The sequence below is a fragment of the Gobio gobio genome (assembly GCF_949357685.1).
Source record: "Gobio gobio genome assembly, chromosome: 15".
Lineage (NCBI taxonomy): Eukaryota > Metazoa > Chordata > Actinopteri > Cypriniformes > Gobionidae > Gobio > Gobio gobio.
The window spans coordinates 45,847,596-45,861,471 of NC_137108.1; the positions used below are offsets into that span (position 1 = coordinate 45,847,596).

Sequence of the window (13,876 nt, forward strand, 5' to 3'; positions counted from 1 at the left end):
CATGAGTGGACACGCCCCATACTGCTGATTGGCTCACTCTCTCCCCTCCCCATCATGAGTGGACACACCCCTACTGCTGATTTGCTCCCTCTCTCCTCCCCCATTATGAGTGGACACACCCCTACTGCTGATTGGCTCACTCTCTCCTCCCCCATCATGAGTGGACACACCCCTACTGCTGATTGGCTCACTCTCTCCCCTCCCCATCCTGAGTGGACACACCCCTACTGCTGATTGGCTCACTCTCTCCTCCCCCATCATGAGTGGACACGCCCCTACTGCTGATTGGCTCACTCTCTCTTCCTTCATCCTGAGTGGACACGCCCCTACTGCTGATTGGCTCACTCTCTCCCCTCCCCATCATGAGTGGACACGCCCCATACTGCTGATTGGCTCACTCTCTCCCCTCCCCATCATGAGTGGACACACCCCTACTGCTGATTGGCTCACTCTCTCCTCCCTCATCCTGAGTGGACACGCCCCTACTGCTGTTTTTCTCACTCTCTCCCCTCCCCCATCATGAGTGGACACACCCCTACTGCTGATTGGCTCACTCTCTCCCCTCCCCATCCTGAGTGGACACACCCCTACTGCTGATTGGCTCACTCTCTCCTCCCCCATCATGAGTGGACACGCCCCTACTGCTGATTGGCTCACTCTCTCTTCCTTCATCCTGAGTGGACACGCCCCTACTGCTGATTGGCTCACTCTCTCCCCTCCCCATCATGAGTGGACACGCCCCATACTGCTGATTGGCTCACTCTCTCCCCTCCCCATCATGAGTGGACATACCCCTACTGCTGATTGGCTCACTCTCTCCTCCCTCATCCTGAGTGGACACGCCCCTACTGCTGATTTGCTCACTCTCTCCCCTCCCCCATCATGAGTGGACACACCCCTACTGCTGATTGGCTCACTCTCTCCCCTCCCCATCCTGAGTGGACACACCCCTACTGCTGATTGGCTCACTCTCTCCTCCCCCATCATGAGTGGACACGCCCCTACTGCTGATTGGCTCACTCTCTCTTCCTTCATCCTGAGTGGACACGCCCCCTACTGCTGATTGGCTCACTCTCTCCCCTCCCCATCCTGAGTGAACACGCCCCTGCTGCTGATTGGCTCACTCTCTCCCCTCCCCATCATGAGTGGACACACCCCTGCTGCTGATTGGCTCACTCTCTCCCCTCCCCATCCTGAGTGGACACGCCCCTGCTGCTGATTGGCTCACTCTCTCCCCTCCCCATCATGAGTGGGCACGCCCCCTGCTGCTGACTGGCTCACTCTCCCTCGTCCATCATGAGTGGACACGCCCCTGCTGCTGATTGGCTCACTCTCTCCCCTCCCCATCCTGAGTGGACACGCCCCCTGCTGCTGATTGGCTACAAGTGTTGGTGCTGCTCGGTCAGATCCACTTTCAGCAGCGTTTCTCAGAAATCGCTTACTGCACCTTTAATGTGTTTTCTCACTGAATATGGCTGTGAAGTTTCACCACAAAGGCGTCAATACTAGTTGACCAATTTGCTTTTGATTTCTCTTTTGTAAATTAAAAGGTTATGGTGAAGTGTGTAAATGATAAATTATTTTTTTCAATGATAAAATTCTTTCTTGTCTGCCAATTTAATATGCAGTCGCTATAATTGAAATATTCTGTTTGTCTGTTTAATCTGTTTTAGCATTTTACCTCCTCCATGAAGTGCCTAACATAGGGTATATTTGCTTGAAATAAAATGAACATTAACTGAAATAAATATAAAGAAATTTTGCCACTTGCCAAAATTATGACAAGACACAACAAAAGCACAAAATCACAAAATCAAAATTTAACAAAAATGTTATTGAAAAAATTCTAAATATGGTTCTCACTTTAGATCAGGGTCAAATCCTCAGTTTTAACTAATTGTTAACAACAACTTTTACTTTAATAAACTCCCAATTATTAATAGTTTGTAAGGCAGTTGTTAAGTTTAGGTATTGGGTAGGATTAAGGGATGTAGAATATAGGCATTAATATGTGCTTTAAAAAATAGCCAATATCCTAGTAATATGGATGCTAATAAGCACCTAGTTAAAGGGATAGTTCACCCAAAAACGACATTTTTATGTTTATCTGCTTACCCCCAGGGCATCCAAGAGGTGTCTTTGTTTCTTCAGTAGAACACAAATGAAGATTTTTAACTCCAACCGTTGCAGTGTGATAGTCGTATAATGCATGTCAATGGGGAAATTTTAGAGTATGAGAGCAATGAGAGTAAAAACACATAGACTTACGAATCCTTATTAAACCATTCGGCTCGTGGCGACACATTCTTAAGACACGAAACGATCGGTTTCTGAGAAACCCAACAGTATTTATGTTATTTTTTTACCTCTTATCAGACGAATGTCATCTAGTATTCCCAGCGACATAACTTCCGGCGAATAAGGTAAAAAAACTGGCGCGATCAAAGATATATATACGTAGATGCCTCATTCGACCGGTCCGCAGGCACTAATGAGGAATCTATGTATATATCTATGATCGCGCCAGTATTTTGCATGTATTTTGACCTTATTCGCCAGAAGTGATGACGCGGGGACGGCTGATGCAGAGCCATAGAAAAAAATTAAATACATTTTTAAATATGGATATTTTTCTTACACAAACGCATCGATTCACTTCAGAAGGCCTTTATTAACACCCCGGAGCCGCGTGGAGCAGTTATATGACGGATAGATGCATTTTTTATGGACTTCAAAAACAGAGCATTTATTACTGCCATTATAATGCTTGGAGTAGCCAGGACTTTTTTAATATAACTCAGATTTTATTCATCTGAAAGAATAATGTCATATACACCTAGGATGACTTGAGGGTGAGTAAATCATGGGCTAATTTTCATTTTTGGGTGAAGTTTGGGTGAGAATTGGACCCTAAACTAAAGTGTTACCAGAATAACTTCAATCATATCTCAATAAGCCTAACAACCATCCATAAGCACTAAACATAATTATTTACAAGTATTTATCTTTTCATTAACATTAGAAGAAACATTGTAGAATTATATTTTCTATAAATAGGTTGAAGGACAAACTGTAAGAGTTTGAAAGGAAACACTGTATTTCCCCTGTTCACTTTCACTTTTTGATTTCCTGCTGCTCTTTCTTGCTCTCTTTACAGGAAACGAGGTTGTTTATCCCTCCTACATTTACTCCCAATTACATATAAAGAAAATAAATAAAGTCTGCCGCTGAGTAACACTGCAAAGCGCCAAAAAATAATACCAAAGCAACATGTGCAGCAACAACGACAGTTTTTGCAATGTCTGTTTTGTTGTCTCTCGTATTTTTTTTATTGGTCCTGATACAGGGTTGTAATGAAAGTGGGTATTACAGAATTTCCATTTTTGGATGAACTATCCCTTTAAATAGTACACCGTTTGTTTTGCAGTTCTACTATTGGTCAGGAGGCGGCGATATTGTCTCATATTTCATCTCTGATTCCTTGAAGTAGGTTTGTATTATCATTTTGAAATATAACTATTTTAATATCATGCATCCATGTGGGGTTTCTGAAATATAAGTCAATAAGAGTTCAAGAATGACCAAAGTTTTGATTTATTATTATTAGCCTATTATTATTTCCAGGGGTTTAAACTGTTAAGAGAAATGAAAAGCTGAAGCAAATTTTTTTGACTATACATATATATAATGGGCTATATAATGTTTTGCCAACTAAACTTCTATCCTGAAACCTGTTTAAATAGTTCAACTTTAAATCACGCTCACAGCAGTTGTTTTAAGAAGGATTGTTAACTCAAGTTCAACAATCAATGGCTTTAATTAAATGTGCTTTAATTACAGCAGTAGCTTTAGGTCCAACACTTCTGATACAATGAAATGCAGTATTCAAGTGAAGTACAAAAAAACCCCAGAAATGAAGTACAATCAGTCAAGGCCTTTACATCCCTGAAGATAGTTTGTTCTAAAACACAGTTCTACACCCTTAAAAATAAAGGTGCCAAAGGGGTTTTCACAGTGATGCCATAGAATAACCATTTTTGGTTCCCTGAAGAACCGTTTTGTGAAATGAACCATTTTTTTCTAACCATTTTGCATTCTAAAGAACCTCTTGTGCCATGAAAAGGTTCTTTAGATATTAAAGGTTATTCATGGAACCATACACCCCGCCAAGCAACCATTTAAGAACCTTTATTTTTAAGAGTGTATACATTATCTTTAATGTTTTTATTCTGAGGTAGCCATTTTGGAAATGTGTTTGGTTATTGTGATACATTTCCCTTTTTCTGTTTTGTACAGCTGTTGGAATCTTCTGACATTCCAGGAAATTCCCCCACATTTTCCTGCAGGAATTCATGCACAGCAACGACACGACCGAGTGGAAAAGTTGAACGTTCACCCATTATGTCACATGTTCGATGATGACAGTGAGGGGTGTGTGTTTTTCCCCAATACAGCAATGAATACTGTATGTACAGATCAAAGATGTTAAACTGTGACAGCAGTAAGAAGTGACCGTCCTGTGTTTTGCATCTGCATCTTCTCTAAAAATGCACAGGATCTCTCCCCAGCTAAATAAAATATGTTCTAAGAATGTTTTGATAAAGTTCCCATTTCTTATTGTTCTCTGAACATTCAAAAAGTCCAAAAAAAAAGGTTTTTAAAGGTTTTATCTTGGTTATGTGAACGTTAAGGAAACATTCCATTCTTCAAACATAATGGGAACATTACTTTTGAATGTTCTCTGCACATTCTGAAACAAGTAGGAACATTTAAATAACGTAAATAAAAAAAACATTCCGTGCATGATGTATAAATAATATTTGTGTGCTAGCGTTTTGAGAACATTATTAAAGACCAGATAATGTTACTGGAAAAATGTTTGTTCATAACTGCGAGAGAACCTTACCAGGTTCTGAGAACGTCCCCCTGTTAGCTGGGTCTCTACTTGACCCTTGACCTCGCATAGACCGTCTAATGCATTCTGCTGACCATCACTGACTTGGTCTGGTAAATTCTGTTAAATTTCCATCTGATTCTGATGGAATGTGTAAAGTTTTTCTCAGAGTGTTCATTTGTTAGTGTGAGTGTTTGTGCAAATTCATGCATGAGTGTATCACTTGTCATTTCTCCTCTTTACAGCTCTCACACAACAGTTGCTCAATCAGAAATCTGTGCCGCATATTTCCAACTCTGCTTTATTGTGAATGCTTCATCGGTGCATGATGTTCCAAGAAAAGTTTATCTTTGTAATCTTTCATCAAAATGCAATAACACGCCTCTGACATGACTTTCTTTTTCAGATGATGTTATGAAACCCTTGTGAATCGACTGAGCCAACAAGCGAATCAAATGAATTGTACTTGTACAGTTTTAATATAAAAAGCAATCGGTCTCCACAATGGCCATTCATCCTTGTAAAGAGCCTCAGTAATCGCACTGACCTCAAGCAAGCGAAACATTTCAGATACAATCATCCCTAAAGATGGACGAACTCGCGTGTGCACATGGTCAGTGATCAGTCTATAAACAAAAACTCAAATCCGTTTTACCGTCAGACTTTCTAAAGTTTACTTTTCAATACTTCAGAGTATAATTCACTGTGGGAATGTTTCTACATTCACTCAAGAGTGTTTCCAGTGAAATGTTTTGGCATGCAAATGCACAGGGTTATTGTCTGTTGCTCTTTATAGACGTGAGGCGAGCTTCCTCCACTCTGTCACGCAAACATCACAGAATATCTGCATGCAGAATCCTGGCGGAACACACATAGAAGAATTAGGCAGATAATCATACATATTCAAAAACAATAACAGTGCTTGTGTGTGTTAATCAGTCTCATATGGACCTAATGTGAATGTTGTGATATTGAGGATAGTCCTTGGACTTGTTGGAGGTGTCAGTATTGTAGCAAATAATATATTTTGGGCTAATTAAACGTTTGGGCAAGATAAATATATTGTACAAGTGGACTTTTTTTGTCTTTGTTCGGAATGAGGGAGCGCCCAGCTAGGGTTTATTTTCCGAGATTATTACGTCGTCCGGCAAGCCACGCCCCCGCCTCGCTTACGCACTCTGCACGTACGGCAGTTAAACACGTTCAGTTTGTGTAATAACCGCCCGCCGCGAACACAACACAACAGCTATCGGCGCGGCGTTTAGGAGGAAAGCGTCGCGTCAGAGCGTTACTTTCTCACGTACAACATGGAACAGAGGACGTTAGTTAGAAAACAACAGCGCATGAGGCAAAGACAATCGCGGGCACCCGCAACTTCACGCGCGAACGCGCTGACAGCGATTTAAAGCCTTCGTAAAAGTTTCGCTGACGCGCGCGTGACGTTGGACGAGTCAAATGTAACAGGCGACCGCTGTCAGTTTGTTTGTTCGTCTTTGATAATTAAAATCGGAGGGAAGTGTAGGTTGGCATGGGCGCCAAACAGAGCAGTCCCGCTGCCAACGGGCGCACGCGAGCGTACTCGGGCTCGGATCTCCCGTCGGGCACATCGTCGAGTAGCGGCAGAACGGCGGCGATGAGATATCACGCGCACAGCACCTCAGGTGCTACATCCTCATCGTCGTCTTCATCATCAGCGGCAGTGGCCTCTCACTTTATCGGCGCCAGGACGCGCTCCGTCGGGGGTGGCACCGGTGGCCCGGGCGCGCGACCCCAGTCGGGCATTAATATACCGAACTCCGGAGTGTATAGTTCCCAAGAGTCCGGTAACAGCACACCGGAGGAGAACGGCGGAGAGAGAGAGCGGTCAACCGGCACTCCGAGACTGTTGATCGGATCTTTACCTGCTCACCTGTCGCCTCATCTCTTCGGAGGTAAATAAACTGATTTCTACAGGTTCTAGTCAACCTGAGCATCAACCAGTTTCAGTTTAACCAGTGCCAACCTGTGGAGAGAAAGGGGGTTTCCGCAGAGATGACATATAAGTAAACCTTTCAGTTAACAATTATTTTTCTCAGTGTGAAGAACATTTTAATCTATCAAACCTTTCCCCACTATAATTAAACTTTTGTGCAATAGAGAGTTCCATGGATGTTAAAAGTTTTTGAGTCATTAATATTTTTTCTTCAATACTGGTCATCATTTATAAGTCAGCTCCATAAAAAGGTAGTTATTTGTAGTTGATGTGACATAATTAACCTGTTTTATGGGGAGTTGACACACAATGCCACAGCATTTGTATATTTATATCAGTGCAAGTGTAATAAGTGACCTGCCTGCTATATAAGTTTGAGAGGTTGTTAAGTGTCGAGGTCATGTTTGTTATTATTCAACTTCCCAGCTTGTGTCATGATCAAGTTCACAGTGCTATCAACCCTTGTGGAGTTTGAACCTTCACCTTTTAGTTAGCCACTAGGTCACACCACCACTAAACCAATCTAGTGGTTTCCAAAATACAGTTTGGTTGAAGCAATCTGGTGAGTTTATTGAAGGATGTGACGAACCTTTTTTCCTCTGGAAGAGGTTATATATGCAAGCCGTGTCTTAACATGGTAACTTGCTGGTGCAACAGTGGTAGGAGACTCATGTACTGAGGAGTGTGGTCAGGAAGTTCTCTGAACAGGTGTGGAGATGCATGTGAAAGATTATTATTTCCGAGTACGTCATGCGGGTCTTTTTGTTGTTGTGCTTCTGAGAACCTGTTCAGTAATCTGGTGTTTCATAAACAGAAGTGACATGCTATTTAAATGGCTGATTCTCAGGAAAACTGGTCATGTCCAAATATAAGTTTCGTTTGCATTATGCACTTTTGACTCACAGATCTCATTTTTTCTATTCATGCATTCACACTATTTTTCAGTTCATGACCTAGGCGGTGCATATAGCATGTATTTGCATATATTTGCATATACCACCATGCTTTACAGTTTGAGCTACAGGAAAGCTATACCCAAAATTAAACGTCCAGATGCATGATTGATTTTGGAGGCAAAGTGTCATGTTAAATAATGTTTCGGAGCAAAAAAATCATAATGGTTGTACAGTAAGTATACTTTTTTTGCTCTTATGATATTGAAGGGAAATATCTGTCTGCAGAGCCACAGTTTCACCCCAGCAATTTTGCCCGCGCATGCGCAGTTTCACTACTGTTCTGTCCTAAAACTATCTATTACAGTTGCTTCTGCTGTTATTTTTTGCATATGCTGTTGCTCGCAGGCCTTCAGGCTCCTGAAATAAAACAATGCTTGTGTCATGAACACTTTAATCTTTTACGTTTTCCCTCCAAAAAACGAACACTCTAGTATAATAAACACACTTTATATTTCAAACCCTGGTATAACAAACAATCTTTCAAATAGACACTCAAAGGGTAATTATTAGTATAAAGTCAAGATAACTCTAATTCCTCAAGTTGATTAATTCTGGCATAAATGCATAGGCGTAATTTACAGGTGGGACATGTCCCCACCACTTTTTGCCAGGCTCGATATTGTCCCCACCACTTTTTAAAAGTAATTGAAAAATAGATTGCGGAAGGTGTGTATTAAAACAAAAGCACGATCTACAAATCGTCATTCTTCATAATCTAATTCATTCATTTATCACATTTTTCCACCGGTCAGAAGCTTTTCATCGTCCTCAACGATGAATATTAAATCTCGTTGTTGCTGGTATTAAGAGAAAATATGCAAGTAATTCGAAGTAGAATGAATCGTAATACGCTCACACACAAGAATTGTGCAATTAATGAATACGCTGCAGCTGAGCTGACTATGAAAAGGTAAGTTCGCCATATTTATCTTGCGTATTTTGATTGATATTAGGCTAACGTTACCCTAGATGTGTTGTGAATGTTACGTTTTGCTTATTGGATGTTTATAGCGTAATTTGTGAATGTGATGCAAGTGTACATCAAAGTGAAAATTAAGTGCATTTCCAACTCTGAACTCAGTCCCCAAGTAAATTCGGTTATTAAATAAACACATAGCAAAACGAGTTGTGCGGTGTCCCCACCACTTTTCAAAGCAAAGTTACATCACTGGGTAAATGCATCAATTTGAACACAAATAAAACTTAATTTCAAACAGGCTGAAAGTGTGAGCATATTATTCATTTGTTGGAGACATAACCTAGAATACAATTTAATTTACATTGATTTATTAAATTTACAATTTACATTTTAAACATACCATTACCATTGATCACTAACTATAAAATTATACAAGCGCAATTATAAAAAAAAAAAAAAAAAATCAGGGTTATAAAAGGATGACACGCTAGCGTTTTTGTTGTCCCTAACCTCTGACATGAAAAAGTGCAAGAAGAGCATTTTGAAAACGTCAGGAAATGATTCCCTTCCAGTGCTGTAACATGCATCTCGACGACATAAAACGGGCAAAACTGTAGTTGGGGTAAAACTGTGGCTCTGCAGCTCTGCAGTCAGACCCTTCTCAAATATGGCCTGTCATGTTTTCATGAGATTGCTGCTGATGCTTAGTATCGGCCGTTCATTGTTTCTTACACAAGACTCTGGAATATTTAAATCCGGTGAAAAGGCAGGCGAGGCCGTCAGTTATTGGGATAGAATTTGTGGTCGTGGCCTGGATTGAACTTTAATTCTGTAACAGGCTCTTACTGGTGATTGAAGTTAATCTTTAAACGTTGGCCGGTATGACTTCTAACCAACTGTGGATGAGATCAAGAAGGGAGTTTTTAAAGGGGATGTGAGACTTGTCTTCACTTTCTATTATCAAAAAGCACGGGGGAATCCAGCCTATAACAGACTTTCCATTTGTATCAAACCTGGAGGCAAAATCTCGGTGTCGTCTCATGATCATAGTCTAGAGCTCTATTTGAACTATTTCTTTTAATAACTTTACAGTGTAAAAAGAGAATGTGAACCGTATAGAAAAAACAGTCCATGTTTCAGTGTTGATCAGTGTAATATTGACATGCCGTTTTAATATAGTAAACAAATAATATATTTTAAATTAAACGTTTTGGCAAAAATAGGGGGTGTAAATAAATATATTGTGCAAGTGGACTTTTTTGGTCTTTGTTTGGAATAAAACCAGCCTATATTGAGGGAGCGCCCAGCTAGGGTTTATTTTCTGAGACAAAAATAATTCAATTATTCAACAATTCATTGAAAAATTTATTTTCAAGACATGCCGTTTTGAAAGAGATCTTTTTACACACACAAGAATGAAAACGCTCTTATTAATGAGCTGACATCACTTTTTGTGAATGCGTTTCAGAATTGTAATTATATGCATGCACAACTACACAAATGTAAACTGAATTTGTGATGTTTGATTTTTTTTTAATGCAATATGATTCCACAGACTTCAGTGAGTTTGTTGTGCAGTGTTGATTTACTCTTCCCTTTTTTTAGTTTCACATAACCCATGCATGTTGATTTGTTCTCATTTAAAGGTGCAGTGTGTAATATTTATGAGGAACTGTTTTCAGTGGTGTATAAAGGCCGTACATAATGAACCGTTATGTTTTTATTACCTTAGAATGAGCCATTTCTATCTACATACTATGGTGTAACGGTTCTCTGTAAAAAAAGTCCACTCATGGTTCGGCAATCGGCACGCACTTGCACCGCGGTTCGTCTCAAATCTGATGACGCATCTATTCGGCTATTGTATGTTTATATCGATGGATACACATTCTGGCTTCCCAATACATTACAAACGGCGATGATCAAAAAGCGTGGACAAAACAGTCACTCTTGTATGTGTAATGGCAAAAATTAATTCGTCGACATCACTAATAAGAGACAAACCAAGATCCAATTGTCTTTATAAAGATTTATTTTCCTTGCAAGGAAGAGCCACGGTCAAACGCAGCCGCTCGAGGCTACCTTGAGTGTGAACTGCTAAAACAAAAGAAAGCACAAACTTTTATACCCTCAACAACCCCCTCAGTAATTTTCCATACATCTGGCGAAACCCACTGAAGGTTTCGCCTTGAGCAAGAGGTGAGACAATACACAAATGGTCCCCCTCCTGTCTTGGATCTCATTTGAATTAAAAGCAAGAAACACAATGGTCCTTCATCTTCATCTAACAAAGCATGTTAGCCAGGAACTCAGATTCCAAGAGCAATAAAAGATAAAAGGGACAATGTATGGCTTCCACAGGTGAGGCCTCTTTGATCTGACTCATTTAAAACACAATAGAGAAAACAGGTCTGGAAGATTAAATCTTCTGTGATTAAATTTTTCCCCAACAATTTCCCCCTTTTATCATTCTTTGATAACTTTCAAAAAAGAAAAATTTTAAATGTGTATATAATAAAAATAGAAGTAGTAATAATAGTCACTCATCACATTCATTAAAGCTGGGTAACAGCAACCTGTCGAGTCTTTCTGTGGCATGAAATGGTTTCTGTCACCACAAACCCAAATTACAGCATGCGAAGTGTCACTTGGTTTGCTAAACGTACAGGTAAAACCTGTTGTGATACTGCCTATCACCGCTGTGCAGTTCCCTGTGGTCGAATTCTTGATGTCAATTCTGACTCTGCAGTCAGAACACCCTGCTTTCACGTTCAGCTTCAGTCTCGTGAGCACACGAACACATCTCCTTGAACATGCATCACTCTCAATTTTGTAATCAACATGTCTGTGTGGTTGTACCGCTGCGTTCTCTTTCGAGCAGACGTTGGATGTTTTGTTGGAATCTTCCCTTGCTCGATGTCCGCTGCAGCTCTAAGCACCACCTACTGGATTCTGTAGGCTTGAAATAGGGTTTAACTTGAAAACTGGTTGGCTCAGCACCACGTTGTGCCAGTGTCTCTGCTCCTGAGATGATAACGGCAAATGATGTTTATATATCTGCCTGCACAGACGTTTTCCTCCTGCTTCTCTCTCCTCTTGGCTCCTCCTCCCCGATCACTGTTGGGACCTTTCTGCAATGGCTCGCATGCACCCACGTCGCTCTCTCCGCTACTTTGACGGCAGTGTCGTCAGAAGCCTGACAAAAGGCCCTAGCCGCCTTTCCGCCTTCCAGCTTTTCGTACTCAGGTCCTGTTTTACCACGTGATCTCCTGGCTTGATGTTGTGCAAGGGAGTCTCAGCCGGTTTCCCCTGAGCAGTTTTCGCCTGCACACATACACCAGACAACAGAGAAGACATTTCTTTGCAATAATTCACAATTCTATTGATGCAAGCTATTGTTTACCCCCTTCCATTCCCATGAATGGTGGTCTTCCAAAAAATGTCTCAAACGGGCTCAGATTTACTAAAGGCCTTTTCTCGTTTTCATGTATTTCAATATGCATCAAAATGCGAAATTTTCAGCAAATATTGTAACCCCCTTATAAACTTCATTCATTTGAGTACCATTACCATTACCATTCCCCCTTTGGCTGCAGGCTCGCCCATGCAGCCATTTATCATAATCATTGAAAATATTGTTGAGGTAAACAAGGCTTGCCATCACTTCTTGTCTAGACGCCATTTTGCACATTCACACATCATTCATAAGTTTCCAGCCACGTCTCCACAGGTGCTTCTCCGCTGCTGTGGCAAATGCCTGCATACTCTGTAAGGAAATCAAAGCATTTGTGTTAGTTTCAGATAATAAAATGCATTCTGGTTCCTTTGACTGCTGTGCTGCCGCGGCCTTCGCAGCCGCATCTGCTCTCACGGTTTCCTGTTGAAATAAACTCTTTGTTGTTAGTTACGCTGCGCATTTAAGTCTTAACTTGAAAGTTTCCCATAAACATACTGAAAATATCCAATAAAATGAAAGACAAATCCGTATTTCATCTCTGTAAGCCGGGCTAAGTCAGTAATCACTGTCACTGCTCTCCCATCATGTTAGGGGTGTGTGATACCTACAAAATTCAAACATGCCAACTTTCTGCTATCAACCGTTTGACGACACACACATCCCTAGGCCAGACCCACAGTCACTCCTCAGAGACTAAACACTTTAGAAAACATATATGAAAAACCAACAATCAGTGGTTCTTTTGATTAATCAAAATCATAACAGACCTTTTTGGCATTCACTCAAACTCAAACTAAACAATACAAATAAGTAAGATAGATAATAATCCATCTTAGCGCCTTCAATCTCTGCATAAAACATCCTTCAGTTTACATTTTGTGCTTTGCCCACAGTTTCTCACTGTGCATCACATTCTTATCAACCTTCCTTCAGTCAGTCATTTCAACACAATTCTTCACAAACTGCCCTACTTACTATTTCCAACAGACCCATTTTCACTCATCATAGCCCACCTCATATTTAACCATTAACAAATATAAATCTAAATTTGTTAATGTTAAATATACTTCATCAAAATGACAAAATTATCAATTTGTATTACGTTCAATCAGCTCGTTCACTCATCTTTATCTCGTGACATCATACTTAATCATACTCAATACCCAATTCTTTATCAAAATCTTTTCAGCTCCTGTTATCAATAAACAAAATTAATTAATTAATCAATTAGGATTTCTTTTAAAGTACCCTTTTCTCCATGCCCTGTCCATTAAAACTCCTCTTACATCATGTAATTTGGCAGTGATTCTTATCATCAAACTTGCCACATCAATTTCTTTAACGCTGGTTAAAACCAATCTGTATTTTAAAAAGCATTCATATTTCAATATCCATTTTAGCCTAATTTGACTTTGATTGTTCACAATCCCTGTCAGAAATCCTAATTTTTATTTTTATTTTCTATTTATTTTTTGTTTCCTGTATGAATCAAAATATGTCTAGAAGTTATCTAGATATTCTTTTAGAAGTTATCTTTTTGGTTCGCCCTCCGGCCTTTCATAAATATGAGTGAGTCTCTAGATCATTTGGATAGTGACTTCGGTTAAATTGTCACTTTGTCTCTTAATTAATCCGAAGATAAATTAAAATAGTCTTCATCCATGACAAATTTGGTCAT

At 40.2% G+C, this 13,876-nt stretch overlaps 1 protein-coding gene across 1 annotated transcript in view; it reads left to right on the plus strand.

Annotated features, from left to right (window-relative positions):
- The first annotated feature begins 6,064 nt into the window (after nt 1-6,064).
- The window catches only part of znrf2b (zinc and ring finger 2b), a 78,387-nt gene continuing 70,575 nt past the window's right edge, over nt 6,065-13,876 (plus strand). The window contains exon 1 of the mRNA XM_079837704.1: nt 6,065-6,825. Within this exon, the coding sequence (XP_079693830.1) occupies nt 6,423-6,825 (403 nt within the window). The 5' untranslated portion in view covers nt 6,065-6,422. The remainder of the gene's footprint in view (nt 6,826-13,876) is intronic.